Source organism: Symphalangus syndactylus, chromosome 24 (genome assembly GCF_028878055.3).
Source record: "Symphalangus syndactylus isolate Jambi chromosome 24, NHGRI_mSymSyn1-v2.1_pri, whole genome shotgun sequence".
In the NCBI taxonomy this organism is placed as follows: Eukaryota; Metazoa; Chordata; class Mammalia; order Primates; family Hylobatidae; genus Symphalangus; species Symphalangus syndactylus.
In genome coordinates this window covers 57,657,385-57,671,515 of record NC_072446.2, presented here as the reverse complement: position 1 = coordinate 57,671,515, position 14,131 = coordinate 57,657,385, and the positions used below count along the sequence as shown (strand labels likewise).

At 43.5% G+C, this 14,131-nt stretch overlaps 1 protein-coding gene across 23 annotated transcripts in view; it reads right to left on the bottom strand.

The window, feature by feature from the left end:
- The window catches only part of DZANK1 (double zinc ribbon and ankyrin repeat domains 1), a 78,312-nt gene that overhangs the window by 11,074 nt on the left and 53,107 nt on the right, over positions 1-14,131 (bottom strand). For all 23 annotated transcript variants that reach the window (XM_055265112.2, XM_063633890.1, XM_063633891.1 and 20 more), the window contains one exon: positions 1,196-1,299. In XM_055265112.2, coding sequence (XP_055121087.2) covers positions 1,196-1,299 — 104 coding nt within the window. The remainder of the gene's footprint in view (positions 1-1,195; positions 1,300-14,131) is intronic.

The following is a 14,131-nucleotide window of genomic DNA, read 5'->3' as shown; positions in this document are numbered from 1 at the left end:
TATTTCATAAAGTTCCTTCTAGTCTTGCGACAAACAGAGGAAAGGTCCTCTCACAGAGCTGTCTTTTTATAATGGCAATGTAGTATCAAAGAAAGGACATGGGACTCTGACGGGGTCTGACAGATCTGCTTCAAATCTTGAACCCCATGAGACCCAGCAGTGTAGTCTTGGGCAGGTCACCAAACCTCTCTGAGCTTCAAAATTCCTGGGTGTCAAATCAGGCTTCTTCTAACTATCAACTGCAGTGTGAAAAACCACCCCAAACTTAGTGGCATTAAACCACCACCACTTTATTATGCTATGGATTCAGAGAGGGCATAGCAGAGATAGCTTGTCTCTGCTCCACATGTCTGAGGCCTCAGCTGGAAGACTCAAATGGCTAGAGGTGGTTGGATGTCTGGGGGCTGGAATCATCTAGAGTCTGGTCACTCACGTGGCTCATGAGCAGAGATGACTTGAGGACTGGGTTCAGCTGGCGCACCTACATGTGGCCACTCCATGTGGCTTGGGCTTCTCATAGCAGGGTGGCTGAGCTCCAAGAAGAAGTGTTGGAGGTGAGTGTGCCAAGCAAGAGAAAGCCACATGACCTTATGTGGCCAAGCCCTGGAAGTCTCATGGCATCACTCCCACCATAGTCCGTTAGTCAGTCACAGACCTGCCCAGATTCAAGGCGAGGGAACACAGATTCTACCATTTGAGGGGAAGACAGTCAAGGAATTTGTGGTTATTCTTTTTTAAAGTGATCACAAAGGTAATACACCTTCCTTGCAGGTTTGCTGTGAAGGCAAGAATGATGAATACAATGCTGATGCTGGGTGCACTGTAAAATGGCAGCCGTTATGTTACTGTTGCTATATATTAACAGTGTATGATTTAAGTGCACAATCTGGATGGATTAAATTGTTCTGGGACCTTTCATTCTGACTGTTAGAATTTCCAATGTGACATCTGAGCATGAGATGTTCAGAATCTTATTGTCTTAGGTCAGGTGCCCCAGAAGCAGACTCTGAGACAATCTTCATGTGCAAGTGATTTATTAGAGCAGAGCTCACAGGCAGAAGAGTAAGAAAGTGTAGAAAGCAGAGCGGGAAAGGGAAAGGAGCCAGGCAAGATGCAGTTTCAGGCAAAGTCCATGGAGGGTTCCTTCAGCCTGATCCCATGGACACTTGTGGAGTGGAAATTTCATCTCACCCACCTTTCCCATCCTGGGTTCTGCAATCAAGGCCCGGAATTCAGGGTTGTTCTGAGCATAACACCTGAGGTGAGCAGAGATGTGATCCAGCTGTCTTCTCCAGTACCCTAAGAAAGAAGAGAAACCCCGCAATCTGAATGATTCTCCTGAGGCTAAGAAAGAAAAACGCTAGCATGGAACATGTGTTCTCAGAGAGGCTAATTTCCTTTGTCAAACTTTGTGATGGACTTTCCTTAGTGAATCTCAACTACGTCCTGGAACCCATTTTCTTCCATAACTGCTTGTTACATGTGATTAATCATAGACTATTATAGAATCTCAAAAGAGGCCAAGCGTGGTGGCTCACGCCTGTAGTCCAACACTTTGGGAGGCTGAGGCAGGTGGCTCACTTGAGGTCAAAAGTTCGAGACCAGACTGGCCAACATGGTGAAACCCTGCCTCTTCTAATAATACAAAAATTAGCCGAGCATGGTGGCGTGCACCTGTAGTCCCAGCTACTTAGGAGGCTGGGGCAGGAGAATTGCTTGAACATGGGAGGCAGAGGTTGTAATGGGCAGAGACTGCACCACTGCACTCCAGCCTGGGCAACAGAGCAAGACTATCTTTAAAAAAAAAAAAAAATCTCAAAAGAACATATTTTGATTGCCACACATGGGGTCTTTTCTTTTTCTATGATTCTATCCCACCTACAAAAACTTATCTAATGTTTTATTTTATTTATTTTGAGATGGGATCTCACTCTGTTGCCCAGGCTAGAGTAGAGTGGTGTGATCATGGCTTACCACAGCCTTGACCTCCCTGGGCTCAGATGATCCTCCCAGCTCAGCCGCCCACATAGCTGGGAATTCAAGCATGCACCACAACGCCTGGCTAGTGTTTGTATTTTTTTATAGAGATGGAGTTTCACCATGCTGCCCAGGCTGGTCACAAACTCCTGGGCTCAAGTGATCTGCTTGCTTAGTGATCTGCTTGCTTCAGCCTCCCAAAGTGCTAGGATTATAGGTGTGAGCCACCGCACCCAGCCCTTACACAATATTTTAAATGTACCATTTGGGGCTTGCCAAACGTGTACACCCCAATCAATATATAAAACATTTCCATCACTCTAAAAAGTTCTCTTGGGTCCCTTTCCAGTCTGCATAGGGTTTAAGACACATTTGAATTAGTTGCCACCATTTAAAACTTGAGAGATTTCACGTGAGTCTGATGCCTGGTTTCTCATATGCAGGTGGAAGATGCAGGGGCACTGGGCTCACCTTCCCACACAGGCTGACCATCTGAGGCCAAGGAGCAGCTGGCTGCTTTGGACAGGGCACAGGCTCTCCAGCCGGCCACAGCCCCTGCTGTGCCCTGGGGCCACTTAACTCTGCAAACCCACATTGGATCCCACCTACCAAATGAAGACACTAAGCTGAAAGCAATCAGAGGGATTTTCCAAGGTCATGCAGCATGGTTCAGTGGAAAGACCACATAATTTGGAGTTCAGACAGGCCTGCATTTAAATCCTAAATCTACCATTTATTAGCTTAGTGATGTTGAACCAGACACTTAAATCTCCCTAAGCCTTACTTTTCTTACCTAATAAAATGGAACCAATACCCCCTACCTCATGTGTTACTGTGACATTAAACAAGAGAACCTAAGTGTTCTTAGTTGGGTTCCCCTGAAAGCAGAATCTGAGATAAAGACTTAGGACAGGTGGTTTCTTTGGAAGGTGACCGTGGGACATGCAAGTGATGGAGTATAAAGAGCAGGACAGGGAAGGGAAGGAAGAACAAATGTGTTAAAAACTGGTTAATACCCTGGGCAACTGGGGCCCGATCTTGCTGGGGATATGAGGGACCATGGAGAACATGTCTCACAGTTGTCCGCTGAAGGACAGAGAAGCTAAGGGATCTGCTCCCCGGCTCCCTTGCCCATGAGTGAGGGCAGCCCAAGTAGTGTTAACTCCCAGTGCTTCAGGGTTGCACCTGTGCATGGATAGGCAGCCTTCTCCTGCTCTGAAGTTGGAGGCAGCAAAGTCAAGAGAGATAAAATTATTTAAATAAAACAGCAAGAGAGAGAATGGGGCACATTTGATGAGGCATGCTAGCAATGATGGGTGAAACCATCCACCACGGCTGCATTGAAAACAAGCGGGCTGAGATCTGGCTCGGGGCATCTGGACAGTCCACTATGAGTAATCGAGACAATGCTAGAGATCATACTGAGCCTAGCACACTGTTTGACACAAAGTAGCCATTTATCCCACAAATATTTACTGGGCACCTACTATTGGTCATGTACTATTCTAGGGCTAGGATACAGAAGTGGACAGAGTTCTTGCCCTCAAGGATCTTACATTCTTAGTGGACACAGATAATATGAAAATAAATAAATATGTATGTAGGAGTATGTTAAAAATGAGGTTCTGACTGAGAAGCTACAATACAATAGATCTATACTTCTTTTTTTTTTTTTTTATAGACGGAGTCTTGCTCTTGTCGCCCAGGCTGGAGTGCAGTGGCACGATCTCGGCTCACTGCAACCTCTGCCTCCCAGGTTCAAGCCATTCTCCTGCCTCAGCCTCCTGAGTAGCTGGGATTACAGGCACCTACCACCACGCCTGGCTAATTTTTGTACTTTTAGTAGAGACGGGGTTTTGCTATGTTGGCCAGGCTGGTCTCGAACTCCTAACCTCACGTGATCTGCCTGCCTCGGCCTCCCAAAGTGTTCTGATTACAGATATTAGCCACTGCACCTGGCCTAGATGTATATTTCTAAAGTGAAATCTCAACTCTCAAAAAAGCACTGAGTAAGGACCTTGTGAGGAAGTCCTTTGGAAAGGGTCATTGTAAGACTGTGAGTCCCCATGGAGAGGTGAGTTCTATTCCCTTCCAGCTCAGGCTGAACAAGGGGATTCGAAGGGACTAGTTTCTACTACAGGAAACTGAAAACCTATTTCTATTATCCACTGCTACCAAACAAAACACCCCAAAACTCAGTGGTTTAAAACATCAACCACTTTACTGCCCATACTTCTGTGGGTCAAGAATATGGTCAGTGCTCTGCAGGGACGGCTCATCTCTGCTCCACATGGTGTCAGTTGAGCCATCTCAAATAGGGCTATGGGATCCAAGATTATTTCATCCACAAGGCTAAGGCCTCAGTGAAGATGGCACAAACTACTGGGAGCTGTCTGGGATGGCTCAGCCTTCACCTGCACTCATTCAAATGTCTGGAGTCTTTGGGTTGGGTGCTGGCTCAGGTGCTCTGTTCTTCTTCATGTGGCATCTCTTCTAATGCAGTAATCTATACTGAACTTCTTTACACAGTGCTGACTTCCTAGAGAGTTAAGTGGAAGCTTTCAGCTCTCGTAAGGCCTAGGCCCAGAACTATCACGGTGTCTCTTCTATCGCTCTCTATGTCAAAGCAAGTCACAAGGTCAGTCCAGATTCCAAAGGAAGAGAAACAGCCTCTTCCTCCTAAGGACAGGAGGGATATGAGGAATGATTCTGGTCATCTCTGCAGACAATCTACCACAGGTGTGATACCACATTTATATCTGGAAGACTTCAGTCAGATTGTGGGCTGGGTTTTGACTCCCACTAAGGACATCCAGAGGGCAAAGAAGAGCTGGGAATGAACAACTTCTGGCATGGCAGCCTAGGAATTTGAGTGGACCTACTCCCCAGTAAAATTGTTAGAGTAGGTAGCTAGGGAGACATGAGCAGGGCAGGAAAGGCTCCCCCCACCCCCAGAAATGTCAGGTCACCATCAGGTGATGGTCAGGCAGTTGTTAAACTTTCTCTAAAATAACAATTGGCTGCAGCTGGTGCCAGGGGACAGCGGTCTCCCAATAGATAGAAGACACCTGAAGCTGGTGATCAGCAGCTTCCCGATGAGATCTCAGGAGTTAGACGAGTGGGCTCAGGCATGTGCACTAAGAAGAAAAATGGCAGAGTTTAACTGGTACATGACCTTTCTCCAGGAACACTCAATGGATAAGGGAATGCCTCAAGTGAGCATGCACACAACTTCCATCAACATACGGTGCATGTGGTCCCTCCCAAGTACTGGCAGGCCACTGAACATGGGGACAGCCCACCAAGAGGAATCAGGGGAGAAGTAATGCCAACTCTGGAACCATGCCAATGTATAAGCCCCACATCAAGGGCTGAACAGCACACTTGAATCTTTCAAGTCACCTGCTTGGCCTTCTTCAAAATGTACCTCCTTTCGTTCCTGCTCTAAAACTTTTCAATAAACTTTCACTCCTGCTCTAAAACTTGCCTCAGTCTCTCACTCTGCCTTATGCCTCTCGGCCAAATTCTTTCCTCCTTGGAAGCAAGAACTGAGGTTGCTGCAGACCTGTACGAATTCGCCACTGCTAACAAAACTATTTAAAAAAAAACAGCAAAATCCATCACAAGTATTTTAGAGCCATCTAGAAATGGTTCTAAAGCCATACAGAAAATAAACATTTAATGAAAATATACCAAAACTCAGAATCATGAGAGTCTGTGGTGTTTGAACCATGGGCCACTCCCTTCCACTCCTTCTCAGCTCCACTCCATATAGGTGCAGCTGAGTACACAGGGCTCCCTCTCCTCAGAGTTTCCAAAGGGGTGTAGTATCTTCCGAGGAAGGTCAGGGACTTCAGTATTTCTCATCCTGTCCCAAGTGCCCTTTGCACAGGCTAAATTCTGGCCAAGTGTGATCAAGAGATGGGGGCTCCCTTTCTCTGCCCAGTTACCACTCATGGGATGGATGTTCCACCTTTGATCTGGAACACTGAGAATACTGGGGTCCAGACCACCTATTCCTGGCTCATTCAGCACAAGTCCAATGTTGGGAGAAGCAAGTCATGAAGAACAAAGGCTACAGCTGCACCTGCTCTGCTGCTTACCCAGCCGCTAAAGCAATGGTGCCACATTGAAAAAACATGCCATTGTCTCCATCCAGAGCATTGGCTCAGAGATTTTGCCCGGGGAAGAGGCAGGTCAAAAAACAGAGTTCAGAATCTCTTCCCAAAGAAACAGACTTCATTTGCAACAAAGTGTGGGAAAGTTCAAGCCTAAGGCTGCTTTCAAAACAATGGAGGGTATGTTAAAAAGCAGTTAAAAGAAGACTAGAAGATTCATTAGAGATATGAGCTAAATAGGCTGGCCAGTTTACCTCAGAGGATCAGAGAAATAAACAGCTAAGAACAGCCCTCCTGAGGTAAGAAAAATATTCAAACATTGACCTAAAAAACAATCCCTGTAAAGCCAGGCTGTCCAACCCACAGCTCATGGGCCACATGTGGCCAAGGATGACTCTGAATGGAGCCCAACACAGATTCATAAACTAACTTTCTTTTTTTCTTTTTTTTTTGAAATGGATTCTCACTCTGTTGCCCAGGCAGGAGTGCAGTGGCATGATCTCGGCTCACTGCAACCTCTGCCTCCTGGGTTCGAATGATTCTTTTGCCTCAGACTCCCAAGTAGCTGGGATTACAGGTGCCTGCCACCATGCCCAGATAATTTTTGTATTTTTAGTAGAGATGGGGTTTTGCCATGTTGGCGAGGCTGGTCTCAAACTCCTGACCTCAGGTGATCCACCCACCTCAGCCTCCCAAAGTGCTGGGATTACAGGTGTGAGCCAACCCCCCGAGCCACAGATTCGTAAACTTTCTTAGAACATTATGAGATTTTTTTTTTTTTAAGCTCATCAGCTACCATTAGCATTAATGTATTTTATGTGTGGCCCAAGACAATTCTTCTAGTGTGGCCCAGGGAAACCAAAGGATTGGACACCCCTGCTGTAAAGGATGCCAAATTTAATTAAACCAGTCCGTGAAGCAATTTATGCCCCAGGTCATGGTTGAAAACAATAGAGGAATCATCCAACAATAAGCAGAGCTTAATGGCTAGGTGTGGTCAGGAAAGAGACAAAGAGAGCCCTGCCAAACCACCATCATCCTATGGTGACAGGGTGCGTGCCAACACTACACTCTCCATGGAGTCACATCAGAAGCTTCATACTGTGGGGGTGAAATAGAGTTCAGTAAAATGAACAGACAAACAGACAAACAAATAACAATAACAAGCCTGGAAGATAGGTCAGTACCCAGAGTTGATACAATATATTATCTAACACACCCAGTTTCCAACAAAAAAATCATGAGACATGCAAAGAAACAGGAAACTCTGACCCAAACACAGGGGGAAAAACATGCAACAGAAACTGCCTGTGATAGCAACTAGATGTTGAAGATTTAAGACTTCAAAGCAGCCATTATAAACATGCTCAAGGAACTAAAGGAAATCATGCTTAAAAGGAGTAAAAGAAGAGCCAAGAGTAGTGGAATGTACATGTAGTCCCTGCAACTCGAGAGGCTGAGGTGAAAAGATCTCTTGAGCCCAAGATTTGGAGGCTGCAGTCAGCTATAATTGCACCACTGCACTCCAGCCTGGGTGACAGAGCAAGACCCTGACTCTTAGAAAAAAAAAAAAAAAAAATAGAAGAAATTATGATGCATTTCAGGAGGCTGAGGTGGGAGGATTGCTTGAGGCTAGGAGTTTGAGACCAGCCTGGGCAACATAGTGAGACCCCATCCCTACAAAAATTTTTTTTAAATTAACCAAGCATGATGGTGTGCACCTCTAGTCCCAGTTGCTTGGGAGGCTGAGGCGGGAGCATTGCTCAAGCCCAGGAGTTTGAGATTGCAGTGAGCTGTGATTTGTATCATTGCACTCCAGCCTGGGTAACAGAGCAAAACTCTGCCTATGAAAAATAAAAATAAAAAAAGAAGGAAGAATTCTTCCTGAAATAAGAGAATATAAATAAACACATGAAAGGAAAACCAAATAAGAATATGTAGCAGAAAAGTATAATAACTAGAATAGATAATTCACAAGAGGCGCTCAACAGTAAATGTGAAGTAGGATAAAAAAGGATTAGCAAACTGAAAAATAGGTCAATAGATATTACACAATGTAAAAAAAAGAGAGAAAAAGGAAAGAAGAAAAATGAACAGAGCCTAAGAGACCCATGGGAAGCTATCGAGCATGTCAACATCTACATGAGAAACCCAGAAGGAGAGGAGACAGAGAAATGGGACAGAAAAAATATTTGAAGAGATGATTGCCAAACCCTTCCCAAATTTGATAAAAGACATGAATTTACACATCCAAGAAGCTCAACAAGCTGGAGGTGGAGAAAGATTGCAGAAAAAGCCTACACCATTCATCCCCCCTGCTGGAACACCAAATTTTAACAACTATCTGCACTCAGAAAAGCACCGTTACATGAACCAAAAATCAGGTGAGCAATCACAATACCTGGTTTTAACTTCATATTGTGGAAAGAGGCATCAAGAAGGGCAGGAAAGACAGTCTTGAATCACTGAAAACGTCCTTCCCCATCCCCCAGCAGCAGCTATACAGCATGGAAAGAGAATGGGTGCACTTTGGGGAGGGAGAGCACAGTGACTGGAGACTGTACACTGAACTCAGTACTGCCCTGTCACAGCTGAGAATAAAGCCGTGCTGGGCTCTGCCAGTGCCTGCACATGGAGGGAGCATTTGGACCAACCCTAGCCAGAGGGAAATTGCTCATCCTAGTAGTCTGAACTTGAATTTCTCAGCAAGCCTCGCCACTGGTGGTCGAGGTGCTCTGGGATCATAGGTAAACTTGAAAGGCAGTCTAGGACACAAAGACTGAAATTCCCAGGCAACTCCTGGTGCTAGGCTAGGCTCGGAGGCAGTAAACTAGGGTGGCACGTGACCTAGGGAGACACCAGCTGGCATGGTTTAAGGGGGGCTTGTAATATCCCTTCTCCAACTCCAGGCAGTGCAGCTCATGGCAACAAAAGCGACTCCTTTCTACTTAAGGAGAGGGGAGCCAAGAGTAAAGAGGACTTTGTCTTGTATCTTGGATACCAGCTCAGCCACAGTAGGACAGGGCACAAGGCAGAGCCGTAAGGCCCCCCTTCTAGGCCCTAGCTCCCAGCTGACATTTCTAGACACATCCTGGGCCAGAAGGGAACTCACTGCGTTGAAGGGAAGGCCCCAGTCCTGGCAGGATTCATCATCTGCTGACTAAAGGGCCCCTGGGCTCAAATAATCACCAGCAATACCCAGGGAGTATGCTGTGGGCCTTGTGCTCTGATGTGTGCTAACTTCAGGGAAGACCCAGCACATTCCAAGTTGTAGTGGCTATGGTGCAAGACTCATTCTGTTTGAGAAAAGCAGAGGGAAAAGTAAAGGGGACTTCATCTTGTACCCTAGGTACCAGCTTGAACACAGTGGGGTAGAGCAACAAGCAGGCTCTTGGGGTCCCCGAGTCTAGGCTTAGGGCCTTGGACAGGATTTCTGGATCTGCCCTGGGCCAGAGGGGAGCCCACTGCCCTGAAGGGTGAGTCCCAGGCCTGGAAGCATTCACCACAAGCTAACAGAAGAGCCCGTGGGCTTCAAGCGAACATTGGCAGTGGCCTGGCAGAATCCCCTGTGGACCTGTGGACCAGTAGTCGTGGTGGCCACAGGGAGAGGTTCCTCTGCCTGTGGAAAGGGGAGGGAAGAGCAGGAAAGACTTTCTATTATGATTTCATTGCTTAGCTGCAATATAATAGAACATCAAGTAAATAATTATGTTTTTTTACTCTAACCCTTGGCTCCTGACAGCATCTCTGGATGTGCTCAAGGCCTGGTAGAATTCACCATCTAGAAAGGAAGGACCTTGGGCAAGGCCCAGTGCTATACTGGCTTCAGGTATGACCCAACTCAGTCCCAATAGTGGTGGCCACAGGACTGCTTGCATCACCATACCCCTAGTTCCAGGTGGCTCAGCACAGAAAGAGAGACTTTGTATGTCTGGGAAAAAGAAGGGAAAAGAACAAGAATCTCTTCCTGGTAGTCCAGATAATTCTTCCGGATCTTATCTAAGACCACCAAAGCAGTACCTCTACAAGTCTGCAAAAAATCACAGTGTTATGGGGCTTGGGGTCCAAGTCCCTTCGAATACCTGGAAACCCTTCCCAAGAACAATAGGCACAAACAAGTCCAGACTGTGAAGACCTCAATAAATACCTAACTTTTCAAGGCCCAGACACTGAAGAGCATCTACCAGCATCATCAGCATCCAGGAGAACATGACTTCAGCAAATGAAATAAATAAGACACCATGGACCAATCCTGGAGAAACAGAGATATATGACCTTTCAGACAGAAAGTTCAAAATAGCTGTTTTAAGGAAACTCAAAGAAATTCAAGATAACACAGAAAAGGAATTCAGAATTCTGTCAGATAAATTTAAGAGAGTTTGCAATAATTAAAAAGAATCAAGTAAAAATTCTAGAGTTGGAAAATAGAACTCACATGCTAAAATATGCATCAGAGTCTCTAAATAGCAGAACTGATTAAGCAAAAGAAAGAATTAAAGTGAGCTTGAAGACAGGCTATTCAAAAATACACAGTCAGAGGAAACAAAAGAAAACATAATAAAAAATAACAAAGCACACCTATAAGATCTAGAAAATAGCCTCAAAAGGGCAAATCTAAGAGTATTTGGCCTTAAAGAGGAGGTAGAGAAAGAAGTAGGAGTAGAAAGTTTCTTCAAAGGGATAGTATCAGGCCAGATGCAGTGGCTCACATCTGTAATCCCAGCACTTTGGGAGGCCAAGGTGGGTGGATCATTTGAGGTCAGGAGCTCGAGACCAGCCTGGCCAACAGGGTGAAACCCCATCTCTACTATAAATATAAAAATTATCCAGGCATAGTGGCTTACGCCTGCTATCCCAGCTACTTCGGAGGCTGAGGCAGGAGAATCGCTTCAACCCAGCAAGTGGAGGTTGCAGTGAGCTGAGATCACACCACTGCATTCCAACCTGGGGGACAGAGTGAGACTCCGTCTCAAAAAAACAAACAAACAAAAAAACCAAACAGATAGTATCACAGAACTTCCCAAACCTAGAGAAAACTATCAACATTCAAGTACAGTAAAGTTATAGAACACCAAGCAGATTTAATCCAAAGAAGACTACCCCAAGACATTTCATAATTAAACTCTAAAAGGTCAAGGATAAAGAAAGTATCCTAAAAGCAGCAAGAGAAGAGAAACAAATAACATCCAATGGAGCTCCAATACATTCAGCAGCAGGCTTTTCAGCAGAAATCCTATAGGCCAGGAGAGAGTGGCATGACATATTTAAAATGCTGAAAAAAATAAAAAAGTTTTCCCCTAGAATAGTATATGTCTGGCAAAAATATCTTTCAAACATGAAGGAGAAACGAAGATCTTCCCAAACAAAAGCTAAGGAATTTCATCAATACCAGACTGTCCTACAAGAAATGCTAAAGGGAGTTATTCAATCTGCAAGAAAACGATGTTAATGAGCAGGAAGAAATTATCCGAAGGTCCAAAGTTCACAGGTAATAGTAAGCACACAGAGAAACACCGAATAGCATAACACTGTCATTGTCGTGTGTGAACTTCTCTTGACTTAAATAGAAAGACTAAATTATGAACCAATCAAAAATAATAACTACAACTTTTTAAGACAGTACAATAACACTAAAGAGAAAAAACAAAAAGTTAAAAAGCGGAGGGGATTAAATCTAGAGTTTTTATTAGTTTCCATTTTGCAAGTTTGTTTGTTTATGCAATCAGTGTTACTATTGTGCATTGCATGGCTCTACCAAAATATCTCACGTACCCCATAAATATATACACCTACTATGTACCCACAAAAATTTTTTAAATAAAAAATTTAAAAGATTTTTAAAAAGAAGCTCAACAAGTTTCACGTAGGATAAACCCAAAGAGATCCACAGCGAGACACATTATCAAACTGTTGAAAGAATATGACATGAAGAGAATCTTGAAAGAAGCAAGAGAGAGGTGATTTGTAAGATTCAAGGGATCCCCAATGTATTAACAGCAGAACTCTCATCTGAAATAACGGAGGCCAGAAGACAGTAGATCAACGTATTCAAAGTGTTCAAAGAAAACAACTGTAAAGCAAGAATCTTATAGCTAGTAAAGTTTAACAAAAACAGAGAATTCATTGCTAGCAAATCCACCTTATAAGAATACTTACGAAGGTCTTTAGGCTGAAAGCAAATGACCCTAGAGAGTAATATGAATACACACACACACACACACACAACCACCACCACCACCAGTAAAGGTAATTATGTAATTATAAAAGATATTATAAATGCATATTTCTTTTCCCTTCTTCTCAACAGATTCAAAAAGAGATTATGTAAAACAATATGAATATAATTATAAAGTTTGGCCTATAACATATAGAAATAAGATATATTGACCAATAACAACACAAAGAAGGTGGGTGAGGCCAGGCACGGTGGCTCACGCCTGTAATCCTAGCACTTCGGGAGGCCAAGGCGGGTGGATCACGAGGTCAGGAGATCGAGACTGTTCTGGCTAATACAGTGAAACCCCGTCTCTACTACAAACACAAAAAATTATCCGGGAGGCTTAGGCAGGAGAATCGCTTGAACCCAGGAGGCAGAGGTTGCAGTGAGCTGAGATCACGCCACTGTACTCCAGCCTGGGCGGCAGAGTGAGACTACATCTAAACAAAAAAAAAAAAAAGGAGGTGAGTAAGAGCAAAGCTTCATTGGGCTTAGGAAATGAATCCAAAGGAATAAATTAAGAGAACTATAAATGGGGGAAAAGAAGGCTAATATAACAAAAGCCATAAATAATAGTTCTTTTTTTAAAAGACATCATGTTATAACTAATAATTATAACAGTGTTTTAAGAGTTTATAACATATATGTAAACATAAACATAATGTTATATTAGAAAATAATGCCACAAAAGTTGGGAAGAGGGAATTGAATTATAGGGGTAGAATTTCTGTATTTCATTGGAATTAAGTTAGTATAAACCTGAAGTATAGTCTGTTAAGATGTATGAGGAAAACCCTATAGTAACCACTAAGGAAATAGCTCAAAGTATGTAGTGAAAAAGTCATTAAATAAATCAAAATGTTACACTGGAAAATAAGCAATGCAAAAGAAAGCAGTAAAGGAGCAACAGAGGAACAAAAAAGGCATTTAGAAACATTTGGAAAACAAAAAGCAAAATGGTAAGTCCAATTTTATCAATAATAACATTAAGTGTAGATGGATGAAAAAATCCAATTAAAAAAAAAAAACAGGGATTGTCAGAATGGACAAAAAACCCTGATTCATGGTGCAGGACACAGTGGCTTATGCCTGTAATCCTAGCACTCTGGGAGGCTAAGGTGGGAGGCTTCCTTGACCCCAAGAGTTTGAGACCGGCAACACCGGCAACACAGTCACACCCCATCTCTATAAAAACGTTTAAAGATTATCCAGGTGTGGTGGCTTGTGCCTGTGCTCCCAGCTACTAAGTAGATTGAGGGAAGAGGATCACTTGAGCCCAGGAGGTCAAGGCTGCAGTGTGCCATGATTGTGCCACTGCACTCCAGCCTGGGCGACAAAGTGAGACCCTATCTCAAAAAAAAGAAAGAAAGAAAATGAAGGTACACCAAACTTATGGGACGCAGTGAAAGCAAAGCTCAAAAAGAAATTTATAGCAGCAAATGTTCACGTTCTGAAGAAAGATCTCAAAATCATCGCCCTAATCTTTGGCCTTAAACCAGGAAAAGAAGGGCAAAGTCAACTTAAAGTAAGAAGAAAGAAGGAAATCATGATTAGAGTGGAATTTAGTGAAATACAGAATATAAAAATAATAGAAAATCAATAAAACCAAAAGTTGGTTCTTGGAAAAGATCAATGAAATTGACAAACCTTTAGTAAGATTGACCAAAAAAAGTGACATCTCAAGTTACTAGAATTAGAAATGAAATAGGAGATGTTATCACCAACTGTACTGAAATAAAAAAGATTATACAAGAGTATCACAAACAACTGTATGCTAATAAATTAATCAGATTAAATAGATAAATATCTAGAAAAACAA